General features: G+C 40.2%; 1 protein-coding gene and 1 long non-coding RNA gene across 2 annotated transcripts; one reads left to right on the forward strand and one right to left on the reverse strand.

Annotated features, from left to right (window-relative positions):
• The first annotated feature begins 4453 nt into the window (after window positions 1–4453).
• Window positions 4454–5496, forward strand: LOC105354133. Its single transcript, XR_002873309.1, has 2 exons — window positions 4454–4762; window positions 4848–5496. It is a non-coding gene; the product is annotated as an uncharacterized LOC105354133 (long non-coding RNA).
• A 7990-nt stretch (window positions 5497–13486) lies between these two features.
• On the reverse strand, window positions 13487–19189 carry LOC101168453 (sorting nexin-6). Its single transcript, XM_004069105.4, has 14 exons — window positions 19029–19189; window positions 18750–18860; window positions 18562–18669; window positions 17149–17209; window positions 16884–17008; window positions 15896–15979; window positions 15739–15813; window positions 15621–15651; window positions 15436–15523; window positions 15127–15166; window positions 14948–15034; window positions 14164–14253; window positions 13997–14062; window positions 13487–13923 (listed from the first exon to the last, which is right to left on the reverse strand). Exons 1-14 carry the CDS (start codon window positions 19032–19034, stop codon window positions 13789–13791), a joined length of 1107 nt encoding a protein of 368 aa, XP_004069153.1. The 5' UTR covers window positions 19035–19189; the 3' UTR covers window positions 13487–13788.
• Window positions 19190–19313: the final 124 nt, after the last annotated feature.

Consider the following 19313-nt stretch of genomic DNA (forward strand, 5'->3'; position numbering starts at 1 on the left):
GCCTGTCCAAAGAGGAATGTTTTCAGTCTAACTTTGAATGTAGAAACTGAGTCGGCCTCTCTTACATGAGCTGGGAGTTTATTCCATAAGACAGGGGCTTGGTGGCTAAACGCTCTACCTCCAACCGTACTTTTACTAATTCTAGGAACCACAAGCAGTCCTGCATTTTGCGAGCGAAGTATTCTGATTGGTTGGTAAGGGACTATGAGGTCCTTAATATAGGACGGGGCCATTCCATGTAAGGCCTTATAGGTTAACAGGAGGATCTTGAACTTAATTCTAGAATCAACTGGGAGCCAATGGAGCGAAACTAACACAGGAGTGATGTGATCTCTTCTGCTGGTTCCAGCTAACAATCTAGCAGCTGCGTTCTGAACAAGCTGGAGACTTCTTAAGGAACTCTTAGGACACGCTGCTAACAAGGAGTTACAGTAATCCAGCCTCGACGTAACAAATGCATGGATGAGTTTTTCAGCATCACTCTTAGAAAGTATATTTCTGATCTTAGCAATATTCCGCAGGTGAAAAAAGGCAGTTCTACATGCCTGAGATATGTGAGCCTTAAATGATAAATCCTGGTCAAGTAAAACCCCAAGGTTTCTAACTGTGGAATTGGGGGCTATACTCAGAGAGAGCGGATTATGTCAATGTCTTGGTGAGTTTGGCAGAATCCACTTTCTGCCAAATGATAATACAGTAGAGAAGGAAAAATGAGATGGACAAGGTTAAGAAGGAGGAGGGAGGGATGAAGGGCTGAGGAGTGAATATGAGTGAAAAATGAATGGATGGTGCCTACCTGCAAAGAAAAATAAACAGTAGAATGATTAATTCACTAAAAGGTTTATAGGATTTATCAGACATTTTTGTCTTGACTTTTTAGGAGGATAAAGAGAGAGAACAGGCACTCCTGACAGGTGATCAGAGATGGTCACCAGGTCACTAGTTCTGCTATAAAACTCAAAAATTCAAAGAACCATTCATGAAAACTGCTTTTTGCAGATGATGTTGTCCAATTGGTTTCATTGAGCCAGGACCTCTAGCATGCGTTGGAGCAGTTTGCGGTTGAGTGTGAAGCAGCTGGGATGATGGTCAGCACCACCAAGTCTGAGGCCGTGGTTCTTGACTGGAGGAAGGTGGGTATAGGTAGAGTGCTCCTACTCCAGGTGGAGGAGTATACAGTAAGTATCTTGGGGTCTTGTTCATGAGTGAGGGAAGATCGGAGTGTGAGATGACAGGCGGATTGGAGTGGCATAATTTGAATGCGGTCCCTGTACCAGTCCGTTGTGGTGAAGAGAGAGCTAAGTCAAAAAGTGAAGCTCTCAATTTACCGGTTGATCTTAGTTACAATAAATAACAAGTTGGTAAGTGGCGTTTGCATATATATTGCTTTACCACCTTCTTAGAAGGCCCAAAGCGCTTTACAGGCATAGTCTCTGTTACGTTCACAAACGTACAGGTCTAGGGCGGAGGTGTACGTAACATAAACACACAATGAGGAACTTTTAAAGATTTTATTGAACGTGGAGATGGGGAGGTAGGGACAAAGGTTGGGCCAAAGGAATGAAATTAATAGAACAAAACTCAGCCTGGCTATCAAAGCGCTAAAACTAAAACAAGAAAAGAAAAGACTCACTGCCTTATCTATAAAGTGATGATAAAACATACAAGGGGTGGCACCAACCAACTTACCTAGTGTGTCTAACAGAACGCAAGCTGCATGAGGTGTACAGGGTACCCTGTCTTACCTGTCCACAAACCTCCCACAATCTCCAACACAGCAAGCTCAAAACATTCATCTGGTAGTGATCCAGGAAGAGCTTCCTCCTCCAGTGGTTCACAGGAGCTTATATGCAGGCCTGGTGGCTGGCTTTGGGGCCTGATTGTGCAGCTGGTCAGGTCTCCACCAGGTGTCTTCACTCAGCTCGTTAAGCACATGCAGAGGAAAGAAACAAAAGAAAGACATGAAAAACCCCTGCATGTAACAGTCTCATTCACCCACACACACACTGATGGCGGCTCCGCTGCATAATCCTGTGTTCACACACAGATATGCGATTGACGCAAGTTCACGAGACCCAAAAAAAGAGTTTAAAAAAATTGCTCCCCAGACGCTTGTGGGAGGAGCAACGGCCAAATGTATTTAGCCTAATCGCTACATGGTGCAGTGTTTGTGTAAGTCTTATCTACGATGCACAGAATACACAGCGGATGTTGAGAGATCAGATTCCTTTATTTTGAAGAAGAAGTGACCTGGGAGAGGGAAGTTTTTGCTAAGACGTCTGTTCACGCAACCCGATCCTAGAAAACAGCGAACGAGTTCGCCTTTCAGGCAGCCAAAAACTCTGCAAAACTCTACTGCAAGAGTTTTTGTCTGACTGAAAATGGATTGATGGATGAAAACTTTATTGACATACAAACATGATTGGTGGTAAAGCTCCTGAATCTCTTTGGATCATATTTTATAGATGAAATGTTAAATTCTGTAGGACAAAAACTGGTTTTAACCTCCTTATGACTCCTACCAAACACATTTAAGGGTTTATCAGATAAATTCTTACTTTAGGATTCTTTTAGATTTTGAGTCATATTTTTGATCTACATTGATAAACACTCGATTTTAGATAAAATCACATCCCAGACATTTCTACTGGTGGCAGAGATGCACCTCAGTCATCAAAGGAAGAGCCCTTGAACTGGCTGTGACTCTTTACTAATGTAATTGTGTGCATCTGTCCATGCTGACACTTCAACCCTGAATCTAATTCCTCTCTTAGCGGGATCAAGGGCTGTGCTGTCGATATTGCACAGATGGTGAGGGAACATTAAGATCCACGCAGCCATTTAGGGCAGTTGACTCATTACCTCCAATGGAAAACTGGGGTAAATGGAAGGAAGAGCAAGGCAAAGAGGCAGCAGATGATCCCTCAGGTGTGGGTACAGGAGACGCTGCATTAGCCTCATAATGAAACACATGGGAGCCTGGATGAGCTCTTAGAGTGAAATCGAAATGGGATGAATTTTGTGATGTCTGGGTAAAGCTGTAAAGATCTCATCTAAAACAAATGTAACATACAGAAACAAATGCTAATAACACAGGAGTTTGTGAAAAAAGTCTTAATAGTTTTGTCAGCGTTGTTGCCAATTGACCGCAAAACCTCATTAAGCTCCCATGGGGGATTTAACCAGTGTGATCGTAGAACACATGCTTTTTTTCCCCATCTCAGTTATTCTCTCAGTAAACGTTCCAGCGTTTACCAAATAATCTTTTGGCACTAAAAACAGCTTTACCTCATGCAGAGGCTGAGGCGTGCTCCTGTACCTGCAGCCGCACACACAAGCCTTCAGAGGATTGTGGACTGGTGTTCTATTAAGTGCAACACAGGACCACATCAATCATCATCAACCAGAGCTGAGTGATTGACCAGATCACCTTTGTGGCCCCACAACATCATTCAAGAGGAGGACAAATTGTCTTCATCAATACTAAATTAATTTTTTCTCATCTGTATTCATGTGCTCACCTGTATACATGATGAGCCACACACAGTTGATTATGGAGCCTTGTGTGCACATCCATTGATCCTCTTTTGAGGTGAATCAGAGCCATAGCTTTGGCTTTAGATTTGCTCATGTCAACTGAAACAAACATTTCAAAAGGGTGGCCATCCTCACGATCTTTGTGTTTTGCTTTGCATGATCTCGATTCTCCCAGTGTCCACCTAGTTTGCCTAATCATTGTCATTCATCCACCTGGGAGCCACATTATTTAGGACGGACAGTAACTCACATTCCAGCATTTCAAAGTTTCCATAGTTTTTGCTTATTTGTTATTTGACCCTTTTTCTGTCCCTGCCTAAGATTAAGTCTGTCCCCTTGGTGTATCTACTTGCCTTTTCTGCCTCTGAGTTTTGCCTCTGGATTATGGATTTGTTTGCCTCCCATGAGGGATTCCCCCTCTTTCCATGACTGTTCTAGCATGCTCCTTCTCTGTTTTTTTGTCACTAGGAAGTTTCAGCAACCCCCCACCCTCACCCCCACCCCCCGCAACTGGCGGAACATTTGACTTTTGAATATCTTCAAATAAATTAATATTTATTTATTCCCATGTGTTTCTCTAGTTTGAGTTGTCCTGCTTGGAACATTACAACCATGGCTTTTACTTGATTCAAAAAAATAATTCTAATTCTCGTGTAAACTTCATTATGACATCTGCACAAGGAGTTCTTGAGTGTTGCATGCTGTAGGCTTTGTTCAGATGTGTTTCTCAGAGTTGTGAAATGGATGCTTCTGCAGCTTCAGATCTCCTGGTTTAAGATAATCAACTACATGTCATGTTTGAGTCACACTGTGCTCTACACACTTCTCCTCAGGTCAAAAGCGTTAAACACTTGTTTGTGTTCCGACCTGAGATTGAAAACCTTTTTTCCATACAACGAATGAAAGCTTTTGTGGCAGGATTAATTGGCTCAGGTGCTGTAGGGCAGAGGATTACTAGCACTGGCCTCATGGGGCGCTATAAAGGGCAAAGAAGCCTTCACTCGGCCAGGGGCAGCATTTGGCCATTGGAACCGCCCACTTCCTGTTTTCACACCTCCGGCTAGCCTCACAGGTAAAGTAGCGGTGGTAGGCTAAGGACAAGAGTTTGTTCGCTGCCTCATATTAACACACTCTTTCAGCTCCGGATGAGACCTGCAGGCACAGATTGAGCAAAATACAGCCTCTGCCATCGAGCGCGCCTCCCAGGTGACGAACAGTCTGTCTGGTAAGCCGGCGAGGGTCAAGTCCTGCGCTTGCCTTTAAGCTGTTCTTTTTTTGTTTTATTTTGGTAATGTTTGTTGTTCTTGCAGCGCCGGGGACTTTCTGACGCTCCCACCTGCTGAACAGCTGCTGCTTTTTATATATTGAATTTTAGAATTATTTTAAGGAACTGTCACCGCTCGTGATCAGAATCCCTGTAGACTCCTGACCAGGGTTCTGCCGGGCCCGGGTGCTCCTCAGCTGCCTTTGAGCCTGAGCAACGGAGGACTAACGGGGCGTCACGCCTGAATCCTCCACCAACGAGAATAAAAGCTCGGCCGCGCTCCGTTCATTGAGCAGCACCCTACGGGCGGACTTACTCTCACGAGAGTTTCTTTTATTTTGCTTTTAGCATTTTTACACAATTCTTTTAGACCTGTGTTTTAACTGGATTTTATTGTGTGATCCACCTTTGTTTCCCCCCTCCCTCAGTGCTGAGGACTCAGGTGCCAGCCCAGAATTCTAGGTGGAGGCTATCCCCCCCAGTTTGGAGTGACGTGTCCTTGGGTGAAGGTTTCACAGTGTGTGTGTGGTCTGCATCACGTGAGTGGGGTGAAATTTTATCTTTGTTCTCTGGGAGCCTCCACCTCCCTTAAGTCTGCTGGTCCTCAGCATACTGAATTTGTTGTGTATGTCTTTTAACGGGTCCATTTTTAATTGGTTTTAATGTTTTGTAATAAAATCATTTTAATTTTTGTACCTCCGTCTCCTGCCTTCTTTTGTGTGCATCTGCCAATAGAAAAATAAACTCCCTCGGGACCACACTTTCTTGGTATCAGTTAAATATACAGATAAGTCTAGAAAAGAGGAGCAGGGGTTTTCATAAGAAAGTGATCTTTTTTTTATTGGAGAAAAAAGAAAATTAACCAATCACATAAAACCTGAATGAAAACTGAAAGATCCAAAGAGGATCTGAAAAGCATTTTGGCTGCAAAACCTTTGAAATTATCAAACAGAAGTAGACATTTTACACAATCTCTTTGAAGGACATAGTGCCAGCATCGAGACCTCTGAGCTGGAGGGAAGTCTTGCTCTTTTTCTGCCTCCAGCGCTTGATGAAGCTGCACCTGAGGTAGAGGATGGATGACCTGCTATGAGCCAATCACAGAGTGATGGAGAGCCTTTGCAAGACAGTCAATCTTAAACACATTTAACCTGCTGGGCATCACAAGGGCAGTCAAGACATCTGTACATGGACAGCACTTTTTGTAACTGTTTGGGTTTGGGTTAAAGCCAGTTAAAGATGTTCTGTCTGCCAGTGTTGGAGAAAACTGCAGCAGGATTTCTGCATGGTTCCACAAAAACAAACAGCATTGTTAAAGTTTCCTTTCATGAAACTTGTTTTGCACGGATTTCCAAACTTTCTGCTTCTGTCTGCCAACAGAGCTCTTACATCCACCAAATCAATGCTTTTAACTGTTCATCAATCAGTTTGGTCATTAAGAGAAATGGTGTCTTTGCAGTGACCGCTCCTTAAACTCTGCAACAGCCCTTTGAATGTAATGTGCCCCCATCTGTGGAGTACTGAAACCTGCATGGCTGACTGTCTTCTCCAGTCACTTACGGCACTTAACACCCAGCATTCAATGTATTCTGTCATCACAGCAAAGGCTTTCTTTGCTCTTTTCCACTATGTGCTTAAAAATACTGTTTTTGTTCATTTTCAGCACAAAGAGGATGTGTTTGCTTGTACTGACGCAGCTCTGTTCTTCCCTGACCTTGCAGTAGCAGTGCAGCTCTCAAAGGTTTTTCTTTGATGACACAGATAAACAGAACTGGCATTTCTTTGCACAGAAACTTTCCTCGGTATTGGAAAATATTTATCTGCTGTGCTTTTTCCTCACTCAGTTTGTAGCTGTACTGTTAACAAACGATTGTTTAGTGCTCATTGTCCCAGTGAGAACAGCTCTAATAAGTGTTGGGATTGTGACTCATACGCCGGCTCTGCTGTTGTTTCCCTCTGAGCTCTCACTTAGCAGGAAGTCTAATTCCCAGTTCACAAGGGGTCTTTTGGACAGGATGGGGCATGCGCTCCTTCATCAGTCATTATCACTTCATGACAAAAATTCATCCACTTCTGTGATTTTTACCAAAATATGAGCACCACCTTCACAGAAAACCTCAGTTTATTTTTTCCCTTTGTCTAAGCTTTGCCTAAAGTCCCACTACGATCATCTTTTGATCTATTTTTGAAACGTTCTCTGCTGTCTTTGAATTATGATTATGCCGTTTTTAAGCAAATAAAAAAAAACATGGGTTGCTTCTGCAGAGCGACAGATAGAAATTTGCTTTTGTTGGCGCAGAGCAACCCCGCCACGTCCTTCACTTCCCATTGCTGGGAACTCTCCCACTACCTTACAGCTCCTCACACACCCAATCTAACATTTGCGGTGCAACAAAAATTGCAAGCAATATTGGAGCCATCCAGGCGAACAGTTATGAGCCAGATGCCAGCTCAGACAAGAAAAACAAAGACATACATGGAGATAAACAAGTGAATGCTTTAAATTGGTGAAGCAGGAAGTTTGTGGTCCGCCCAGCATATTTTCTGTGTTTTTTCAAAAGGCAGTTTTTCATCTTCTCCTGATTTACAACACTGAAATACTGAGAAATGCAATTTTAAGCTTAACGTCCCAACAAATGTCCCCAATTTTTAGAAAAATGCCACGATAAACTGTTTAAAACACAAACGTTGGAGTATGTGTACTTTAAATTTTCCTCAAATTTGGTTTGTAAGTGACTTATTTAAAAAACTTGTGTTGTGATGAAGAAAGAAATTATGCAGACAATTTGCTGCTGTTTTACCTTCTTTCTCATGAAATTAAGTTGCCCTTGTAAAGTATAAATGATACTTTGTCCAATTAGAGAAAATTTCATTCAGACTTTCCTTGTCTCTCATTAGTTTGGTATGAATGTTTGTGTTTTTGGAACGTCTGGTAAAAGTTGTAGAACAGCATTTATGGAGTTGACAGCTAGGAAGGTAAAGCTCAGGAGATATCTGCAGCGATCCGGTTTGGAGATGATCATTCTTCTGCAGCTGCTCTGTAATCAACAGAAAATTACCCTTTATTGCAAACTGTACCAGATTTTCTTTCTGTGTTAAAAAAAGTCCCTGCTGAGACTCTGGGCTAAAAAAAAAAACACAGTCTCTCCAGAAAGGGAAGGCACATTCCCAGGAAAAAACATTTGTTCTAACAATGCGCAATTTTCTGACTTGTGCCCTATAGAAATACGTCTTTATCTAGAACATCCATGAAACAGACTGTATTTCTCCAGCTTGAGCATTTGCATATTAAACTATATAATCCAGCAACCAGGCTTCCAGATTTGCAGGAATTAAGAAAATCCTCAAGAAAAGCCTTCCTTACTCCACTCTTACTCTGATCTTCTCTGACAGATGCTGCACACTTGTGATTTTCAAATCCAGAATAAAAGAGCATTTCTTTTCACTGTTCGGAAACTCCATTTGACCATGCATTTGATCAGATCAGAAGTCCTCTATGCGATTGAGGCTCTGTTCAGACATTTGGCTGTTTTGCTATTCCTATTCTGTTAAAATGTCTGTGCTTGAAATACAGACGCATCAAAACCTTTTAATTGAATTTTGTTTTGTTCAGAATTTTTGTTTTTTTTTGTCCTAAAGTAAGCTAAATACCTGCATTAGTGCACGTTCTACGCTGATATTCATAACAACTGTCATTGAGGGAAACCTGGTGGCCGAGCATTAATGCATTTTTCCCTTTTTCCTGGACTGTATGTCAGCATCACTTTGTCATAACAAAAAAACAATTTTACTTTTTTTACATTCCATGAGCAGAGACACGAAAAGCATCAACACTGATTTTAAAGTATCTGGGTTGACTGTTTGGTTTTTTTTTAAGCAATTTATCAAACACATTTTTCTCCTGTTTAATTTTTTCAGTGCAAACATGAAAAGTCTACGATCGGGTTCAAAGAACTACTGTCAGAACAGAAAAGGCATCAAACAAAACTCTGGTCCAACACATCCTCATTCAATATCAAATGTGTTCTAGGACAGAAAAATAAGATTCACAAGAAAGTCTGAACAAAAGGGTTTCTCTGTTGCAGAGAAAGTACTATAAAACACAAACAGCAGACTGTGCAAATATAATTCTGTTCCAACAAAGCAAAACTATTACAAGATATTTGAATGCAGAGGAGCAGCAAGCTGCCCAGGAGTTTGTGAAAAGCATGAAAAGAAAAAAGCGAGCTTGCTCAGATTAATGAACAAACTGTTGATGTGCAGTCGTGAATGACACTACACTAGAAAACAACTCTGAGTTATAATGCTTTTATCAGGTAAAGCACACAACATAAAAAAATTGCTCAATTTGAGTGGCTTTGTTCCGTCTTTCTTTCTTCTCTTAGCTCTTGATAGCCCTGCAGTAGGAATGGTCTGATTAAGAGCACAATCAGCAGGGAGGCAGGCTGTGTGCTTTCTAATTGAATCATAGTGGGAGTTTACCAGGCATTACCTGTGACTGGAATTTAATGATACTTTGCCTGTATTATCTCAAAATGTAATTTAGGAGCCATAACCAGAGGACATTAATGACTGTATGGACAAGTGAAATTAAAAACAGGAATTGAAAATGTCTCTGTGACAGATGTTGCTGCAGGGGCGTTCGTGCTGTTTGCCCTTGAAATGCTGTTTGAAGGTGGAGAGAACAGAGTCTGTCCTTTAGAAGACCTGGTCTCCTCTGCCATAGCGCAGCATCCCATCAAGTCATCTGTCCTTGAAATAAAGCTGCATAATTTTACAGCACTTCACGGGTTTATTTTCTACTTTAATCAAAGTGCAATTCAGGATGAACTCCAGGATACAAAGTTAAGTTTTGCAAGATCTTTTTTTGCAGTGTTGAAAAGTTTTTTTTTTCTTCGAAGATCTGAGGATCCAGGTTCCTTAGATCTCTCAAACCTCCCTTTGCAGTTGCAAGAGACAGGAAGTCGAGCAGCTCTCCCGTTCTTTAATCTCTGCCTTGAATTTGAAGAGCGTGCGGCACACGATATATCTTCCTGTGGCCACGTGGGAGCCCACGCAGCAGCAAACGCCATGTTAATAATGGAGATGCAGGAGAGCCACATGTTAGCACATGTGACAGGGTGACCTCTGGGGTCAGGAGCCTTGTGTTGTTGCTGTGGAAAAACTGATGAATAATTGATCTTACAATAATGGGTGGTTGTAGTGTGTGTGTAACGGCGTGTGTTCTGAGTTATGAACTTGATCATCCCTGGACAACAAAGCATCATCCCAGTTTTACTGAAACTGTTTTGTGTGCATCCCCCCCATTTTTTTTTTATATTTCATTAACGAATGAATAAAAGATGATGTTGTAATTTCAGAAAAGCCTCACCCTGCCCCCCCTATGTCTCCTATGAGAGGGTTTTTGCATGTTTTTGTGTTTTCTGGGAACCGTCATGTGTTAGGAGATGTCAGAAAAGTCACTGCTGCAAACAGCACTCAACAATCCTAATTAACAGTACCAGGCCATCACCCGTTATCCCTTGAATGCATGACAAGCAGTCAGGAGGAGTGCATGAATCTATTAATATTTAAGGCTCTATTCAGAACTGAACAGAAACATGGGGAAGATTAGCAATTCTAATGCTTTGCAGTGGATTGAGAATCGATGGAGGATCCAATCAGGGGTTGAGAGCTGCCTTGAGGGTTGGATTTGGCTCTAAGTGGTCCAATCTTAATGTCATTCCTATTATAAATGTGAGTTATGAAGCTGCTCTAAACAGAAGCAGGACATCAGACATGCAATTTTTAAACTGACTGTGAAAAAATCGAACAAAGCGTCAACAATCTTGGATAGAGTTTTTTTACTGTCCATCATGCTTTTTGGTTTGGGATTAAGCAGCATGGATAAACAAGATGACAATGTTGATTTTTCCTTTGCTTTCCAAGGGCTGGGACCCCCCAGAGACAGCAGTGAAAACACTGTCTCTGTTGTGCTGCAGCTTGTGCGCATCATTTTCATGGTTCTGGATGAGCATGTTGTAATAGAACGCCCCCTTGTTCAACTTGTCAGTGAAACCTACCAAGCAACTGTGGCTTAACTTCATATTGACTCTCATATAACCAGCTCCCAAACCCCATCTAATGGACGCGCTGCAGCTTTGAGAGACTGGCTGAGTCATGGCACCTTGTCCTACTGTATGTTCACTTTTCACTTGACAAACCGGCTCTTGTCAGGGCACGGGACGATATGCTGAGTGCTGCCTTTCCACCAGTAATGAGCTGCTTTAGAGAATCAGCTCGAGGTGTGCGCTTTCAGTAGGACGCACACACTCTCCTGCTCACACAGAGTGTTGCTATGAGCTACTCACCCCTGAACTGGGTCATGCTCTCAGCGGAGGAGAGCTCTTGTAGCTGTGTGAGTGTGCATCCACCATGCACATCAGTCAGCCACTGCAGCACCACAAAGAAAGCAGCAGTAATGAGGCTCCCCTGCTGAGAAATTCATCTGCTCTGATGCAGTTACAGGGATCCTGCATGAGCATCCAGAATGAGAATGAAAGTGCAGAGAATTATGTGATGAAGCCTGTGAAAGATTACATTTCTTAATTGTGCTGTCTCTTTGTAATGCAACAATGGAGGTTTAGGTAGATTTTATGAAATAAATAAACAAATAAAAAAGAAGGAGCATGGTTAAAATTTGATAAGTTTCATTAAAACCACACAGCGATGAAGTGCAAAAGCTTTGATGGTGACATTTAAAGAGCCATTGATGTGAATGTAGAGAGAGGATTTTTATCACAGAATAAAATTAAAAATAATTATTGGCTAGGACAAAACCTCAGATCAGCTGGGATTTTAACAAGAAAATGAACACATTAGTAAAAAATTCTTTGTTTTAAAGTTCCCATGATTTTCATGAAAATCTTTGTTTGTGGAAAAGGGGATGAGCTCATCCCTACACTCTTTTTCAGGGGTGTTCAAATCCAGGCCTTGAGGGCGGCTTCCAGCTGGTTTTCCAGAAATCCCGCCTCATCTGCTGTTGATTACCAGGATCAGGTGTGTTTAGCCAATAAGGAGCTTCTATGGCAGCTTGGTAAGAAAACATGTTGGACGCCGGCCCTAGAGGTGTGGAATTTGAAACCCCTACTTCAGTTTTGGTAGACCTTGTGCGGTCCACCTGGAGCTGGGAAACCAGGTTACCGTCCGACATGGAAGCACATGATTCAGCACCAAAGTGAACACATTTCTAATCAACTATCTTGACTCGAGGAGAGACGACAATCCGTCATCAGTGATCTGAGGTGAAACTTTATGTGATCTTTGCAGAGATAAATCTTTAAAAAGGATGATGAGCGAAATGCTTAAGAAAAACAAAGACACTATTGAAATGAATTGGTACTAAATTTTGTCCACAGTTTTTTATGATCACTTCCTTGTTTAAAGACGTATTGATTCAAAAAATGTGTTTTTTTGTATTTCTAACATGTTCTTGTGGCATTTTTCTGATGATAGAGGACATTTATTTGTAAAAAAAAAAAGATCAAAATTGCATTTTTGAGTATTTATTTATTCAAATCGTTTTAAATTGTGAGGGAATGAAAAAATATTTTTGAAAAAGATTGTATTTGTGACTAAAAATATGCAGTTATGCCATTTTTGTTGCACCCTCAACATTAGGTTAGGAGTGGGAGGGGCTGTAAGATAGCAAGAGAGCATGTAAACAGAGAGCTCTCATCAACTATGAGAGAAGTAAAAGCCCTCCTTCACTTCACCAACAGAGGGTTACCCGGTGCCACTCCTGTTGGCTCAGTCGGTTGAAAATGTTTATTTGTTGGGGGGGCTCTAATGATTTTTCATAATTTAAAAAATCACAGGGAAAACTTTGAAAACAGATCAAAAGATGATTGGAGTGGGACTTTAACATAAAAAGGCAAAAATATTACAATCATTTTCATTTATCATCAAATGCTCTATTTTTACACAAACACACTTATGCACAAATGTAGTTTTTCACAATTTAATGAAAGCATCCTTTTTTGTCACAAAACGTGCAAGCAATGGACAATCTTTTCTTTTTAGAGCTAGCCTAGAATAGAGAGTAATAAAATGATCAAAGTTATTGTTAAGGTTGAGGAGCAGGTTGGTGTTTATGAGGCTGGATGATCCTCTAAGCCAGAGAGCAAGGATGAAGCGAGAAAATATGTTTTTAAAGCAATTTAAAAGAAAGATTTTGGAAGAATTGAAAAACATGACCTTAGCCCTCCTGTAGGATTCAGACTTTTTTTTCCCTTAAAGTTAAATCTTATTTCTGCCCACTCATCTCTCAGACCTATTCAGTCAAATGGGAAATGCTCCACCAGAAGTCACAGAGCGGAACAAATGAAAGGAAGCGCACAGCAGTGTTGAAGTGAACTTAACTCCACAGAAAACAGGGAGGTGGAGGCTGACGCTTGGCTTATGTGCAGAAACCTTCACCATCTCTCGCAGCCACGTGTCAGCGCTCCTTAAGGTTTCTCTGTAATCACAGGGGAAACAGAATGGCTGCTGGAGAGATCACTTACAGGTATTCACAGCTGCGGAGGGCTTTCAAAAAGCCAAACAAAAAGACGGTGCACAATGTCCTTGCTGCCATGTCCTTGCAGAAGCAGTCAAACCAACTGATTAATGATCCAGCAGTGAGAAACTCACACAAAGGCAAGTAGGTACTTTGGGAATCAATTCATCACACTTTATTTTGTGAGCCTCGAGCTCCTGCAGTACAATACAATCTCAGCACATTGTGGCAGCACAGTAAAAGCATCTCACTTCCGTATCACTTCAGTATGATGATACTAGATTTTTTTATTGTGATTTAGGAGAATATGGGTAATGTGTGCGAGTGTGAGCATCGATTTACCTGATTGAAATAAGAAAATGTTTTGTGAGTGAAGGAAATGTACATAAACCACCCTGTGGTGCTATATTTGGAGGTTCAGGTTATGTAAAAAAGTGAATCCTTGAAGTCACTACATCCGTTTAAAAGTTTGCAGATGCTGGCTGTACACCTCAGCGCTTTCTTTGGCTGTAAGAAGCTGCTTTTCACACCACTGAACCAGAGCCTGCTGCAGTGTTTCCACGTGTTTGCTCTCCAGCTGAATTATCTGTGGCAAAGAAAGGAAAACCATGAGAACCGCCTTCTGCAGATCTGTGGACAAACATCAATGTGTGTCTTACCTCTTTCTTTGCAACCTCACAAATCTGCCTAAACTCCGTCTCTGTTGCTTTCTTTGCCTCCTCCATCTGAAGAAAGTGAGCATCACCTTACAATGTGTCTTTGTCGCTACTCATGTGTAAGTGCTGCCACCTGCTGGTCACCAAGGAGAATGCGCCTAAAGTCTCACCGCAGTTTTCTTCAGGGGTTTGGCCTTGTCTGCATTTTTCGTCGCATTCTGCAGCTCCACCAGCTTGCAGGTTCTCCTAAAAAGCATTTCCTTTATTTTGAAAGGAATCAGAGGTTGAAGTCAGTCAGTGTTTCTGTTTGATATGTTTTACACATACAGGATTATGGAATTACGTTTCTGCCATAAACTCAATGTAATTTCCATGTTGCCTTGATTTGCTTTTAATAAGGAAAATTAATTATAAATAGTTCCTCAAATTTTCTGGCTATTTGTGATTAAATTGTGTGCAACTATACGGGTTGAATATGTAGGAATTAAACAAAAAAGTAAATGTTTAAAGACCTCCAGAAGCTCAATCCACTTTATTTCTCTAACATATTTACCTGAACCAAATATTTTTAAAGTTTAGGTTAAAAAATTACAAAGTTAACTGCAAAAACATTGTTTCTTACAACACTAAAATAAATAAAAAATATTAAATGAATAGTTCAAAATAAATAAGTATATAAATAAGAAAAAAATCCTGAATAAAACTATTTCTGTATTAATTTAAAGGCTAAAGAATACAAATTAAAATATTACAAATGTATTCTATGAAAGTCTAATAGTGTTCATTTATTGTTTTACACAGATTTCCTTTACTTTAAAAGAATAATATTGAGAGATATTTTGTGCTTTTCTGGATCTTTAAAAGGTTAAAGCACGTCATGCTTTTTTGGGTTAAAGATACTCGAGTTTGACTGAACAACTTTGCTTTCTGGGTAGCTTTAAATGAACTTCAGACCTTTTCTGCCTCCTGGTATCGAGACTCCAGATCCAGACCCAGTCCAAGAGTATTCATGTCATTCATGGCAGCGCTAGTCATGCTTTTCTGCAAGAAAAAACACACAAGAACACAAACAGGTCATTTTTGGGGCAGCAGTGAGTGACAGGCTTCTACAATATTTGGGTTAAAAGTTTTACCTTCATAGAGTTGAAGACTTCTGATAATTTCACACAAACCCTGTAGAGAGGTAAAGAAGTTTGTCATAATCAATTACTTTACAAGCTTCTTTTTTTTTGCAACACAAAGGTATTTAGTTTATTAAAAATATTTGGGACAGTGTAAAAAAAGTTATTAAAACTAAGGAGGACCAGACTATTCAGCCTATAAAACCTTAATTTAAATATCTTTACAATTTTTTTTACAGTTTGGTTGTTTTAGAGATAAAAATAAATGACACAAACCAAAAATGGTCAGTTTGATCACTTGTTGTGTGTATTTCCCCTTACTGAGAAAAATCGTGCTTTTCAGGATTCTCCTCTGGTTCCATGCAGAGGTGAAGAGAGGCTGAAAAGTGACCGCAGGCAACTGCAATTTCTGCAGAGATGCAGCCACATCATTTCAGTGGAACAAGAAACACATAAATCCCAAAAAACACAACATTTAGAAAATGACAAAGGCAGATGTTTCTTACTTTGCTCTGTAAGCACCACATCCAGGAATTTCTAGATGTAAAAAATGTGAATGTATCAGGTTTTCTCTGAAAACACGTGAGACGGACAAAAACAGAGACAGACAGGCGACTCCCTCACCTCAGCGGCCATCTTGGTGTAACCAGTTAGCAAAAAGTTGTGATCTCGCTTGGTTTGGAAGAAGTCGTCCACATCCTAGTGAGTCAGTTGTTAACAGCAATGAACCCCCCCCGACATCCAACATCGACATGTTGTCTCTGTGTTGCCTTAGGCGTACCTTATGGCCCTCTTTCCTCATCTCTTCCACGGCTTGACTCAGTCGGTTGAAAATGTTTTTCTTTGCTTTCTGTCTTCCTGGAGGCTGGACATAGAAATTCAAGTTTTTCATGCTCTAAAAGCAATAGTATACAACAAAGTAACACATAAATGTAAGGTTGACTCATATTTTAAAATGCATGCTTTACAAGCTGCACCTGTAATGAGGCACTAATTTCTCTTTGAGCTTCAGTTTTATGATCAGAAGCTCTCCTTTGTGTTCATTTGCATAGAATCTGATTATCCATAAATGAGAACTCCTCTATGCTTGTCACATGTGCACACATGCATTCTATAATTTAATAAGCTAAAAAAAACTCTGATAACAAGATCTTAACCTCTGAGGTTGAAAGTCGTCTTTTTTTGTGTGCGTCCTCAAACATTAAAGTCCCAGTCCGATCATCTTTTGATTTATTTTCAAAGAATTATTTTAATTATGATAATGCCATTTTTAGCCAAAATGAAACAAACTGTGTTGTTTTAGGACATCGTTTCTGCAGAGCAGTGGTAGGTCATTCGAAATTTGCCTCTGAGTTGTGGGTGGCACGGAGCAACCCCGCCCCCCTTCCCTTCCTTGTTGTTAGAGCTCAAGCAAGAAACAGAGTATTTTCTGCGTCACAAACTGTATTGTTCTTTCATTTTTCAGCTTAACTTTCTTTAAATAAACCCTCTGTCATGAGAAAAATGCCACAAGAACATGCTAAAACTCCAAAAACACTATTGTCATCAAAGTGGTTCTGCAAAGTTATAAGCGTTTGTGACTTTAAAGTTTACTCTGTTAGTCACATGACAAACCCTTCCTCTGGAATGATGCTGTAAAAGTTTAACTATTTTTATCTCTCTCTTGTAAAAACAAACATCCTCACACTGTTCTTTAACTCTTTTTTTTACTGGGATATAGTTTGAAAAAAAGGAATAAAAAGTGGAGCAAACCAGTTTTGGCCACTTACATCTGAGCTCGTCAGAAAGATCTCCACGCCCTTGTTTTTGCCGAGTATACCGTGTGCCGCTACCTGCCGGAGGAAAGTTTCCAGCGCTCTGCAGTACGGCTGCCACTCTCCCAATCCAAGGACACCTGCAGATACGACAAAAACATTTCTGATTTCACTTAAAAAAAATCTCTGATCAGATACTAAACCGGGACATTTTACCGTTTTATCTGGTAAACGTTCATGCAGATACAGTATGAGGCGTTTAATGTGATGACAGACTCACCAAGATGTTTCAGAACTTTGGACGATGCGTTCACCTGAGGTCTTGCAGGAAGAGGAGGAAACTTGAAAAACCAAAAGAGTTGTTTTTCAAACTCAGTTTTAGAAAATTACTCATTTCATATCTACTGTAGGCAAATCAATGGATTCACATACTCGAACAAACAAAAGTGTTTCCAAAGTGCTGCACAAGCAGTCATAAAAACAATCACACTACTAAAGCTGCTAATAAAACTATAAAAGCAAAATTATAACTACTAATTGATAAACATATGAGTAAAAAGGGCTTAAAAACATCATTGAAAATAAGGTTTCCTGGGACACTGAAGCTGTAAACGAATAAACACTGGGGCAGAGAAGCACCGTATTTAGTCACAATTGTGATATACCGGTAAATAGAAAATCTTTGGAGGGAGTTGAAAGGTCATGTTTCCTAGTGATAGCCCCAAAACATCACTAGAGGAGATCTTCATGGAGGAATAGGCCAAAATACCATCAACTGTTTGTGAAAACCTTGTGAAGACTTAAAGAAAATGTTTGACTGCCGTCATTGCCAACAAAGGGTATATGACAAAGTATTGAACTGAACTTTTGTGATTGACCAAATGCTTATTTTCCACCATTTTACAAATAATTTCTTAAAAAATCAGACAATGTTATTTTTGATCTCATTTTGTCTCTCACAGTTAAGGTTTACCTATAAGGAAAATTGCAGGCCTCTCTCATCTTTTTAAGTGCAGAAACTTGCACAATTGGTGGCTGACTAAATACTTTTTTGTGCCACTGTATTTGGCAAAACAGACTTTAATAACTTAACAAGGAAAACATTATTCACTTAGACCATGCAGATGTGTCACTTTACAATACAAGATAGTATGGAGAAGAGCAGGAAAGACATGATCTTCCTGGTTAAAAAAAGGGGGATGTGAGCAAAAACCAACAGATAATGTCTAACAAAATTAATATATTTTTAACATTTTGGCAGGTGCAAATGTAAATGCATCTATATCACAATAAATTCATTGCATTTTTTAGCTTCTAATTCTCTTTTCACTTCTTTGGTTAAATTCTATATTTTTCAATTTTTTTGTAATCATTTAATTATTCTTTTGTACTTGTTTATCTTAAGCATTGAAAAGCAATTGTTCGGATGTCATTAAACTGTGTCAGTTTTAAACTATTGTTTGATTTATAATTAAAAACAATGAAAACTGCACATTTAGCTCATGGTGTCAAAACAAGACATCAGTTTCACTTTAGTCTTATGCACACCCACAAGAAAAATGCCAGATAACAGAGCTTGAACAAACTGTAATGTCTATTGTGATAAGATTAGTTTGTGTTTCTGACGTGTGATTGTTAGGAAAATATACACCGGCTACAATATGGGGTCAGCAGATGCTAAAAGAGGTCTTACTATGACTCCCTGTATTCCAGGGACATCCTCCATGGAGTAGAGGTGCTGCTGCAGCCATTCAAAGTCTTCGTAAGTTCGATCCACATGAAACTCTCCTGTTCCAGACAACTGCAACACCCAGTGGAAAGAAAATCAAACATTCATTCAGAGAATAAATCCCCTTTGCAGCAAAAACATACATTTTATACCTTCTGAGACACAATTATAAAGGTGAGCGAATCTCCCTCTTGTAGCACTTCTGTAACTTTGATGTTGTGGACTTGGACGCTCAGAAATGAGGACGTATCCTTCACTTCTTCCTGCAGAAAAAAAACATGTTAAAATCTTTGTAATCAATGCCTGCAAAGATCAAACAATGACAGGAGAAAGAAGAAAAAGCACACTTCAGTCCTTTGATGGATGATTAGTTGGGTTTACAAATCACATGACACTCACGCATTTTCAAAATTGATATCTGCTGGACTTACCATCATTTTCCGTCTATCAAATGTTTGCTTCCAGTTTGCTTTGAAAAAAAGTTTGAACCTCCTTTTATTTCACTAAATTCAGCTCTTTTGTCTGTCGTTTGCTCTCCAGCTTCAATTGCTGAGAGGGCACAGGATATCCTCTGGCTCAAAGTGCACAGTGGACCTCAGAGAAGCAGAGTAAAACGTTGGTGAATGTAATGTGCTGACGTTGACAAACAGCAGTAAGTTAGTCAGTAACTGTGGACCTGAGGCACGCCCACACAGGAAAAGTGCCACAACCGTCCA

This window comes from Oryzias latipes, chromosome 5 (genome assembly GCF_002234675.1).
Source record: "Oryzias latipes chromosome 5, ASM223467v1".
Lineage (NCBI taxonomy): Eukaryota > Metazoa > Chordata > Actinopteri > Beloniformes > Adrianichthyidae > Oryzias > Oryzias latipes.

What these genes read in the sequence shown, in the direction of transcription:
- LOC101168453 (XM_004069105.4), bottom strand. An exon ending in GATACCAGGAGGCAGAAAAG is followed by an intron (nt 14,254 to 14,947) that starts GTCTGAAGTTCA and finishes TTCAAAATAAAG; the next exon opens with GAAATGCTTTTTAGGAGAAC. An exon ending in AACCCCTGAAGAAAACTGCG is followed by an intron (nt 14,063 to 14,163) that starts GTGAGACTTTAG and finishes CACTTTCTTCAG; the next exon opens with ATGGAGGAGGCAAAGAAAGC.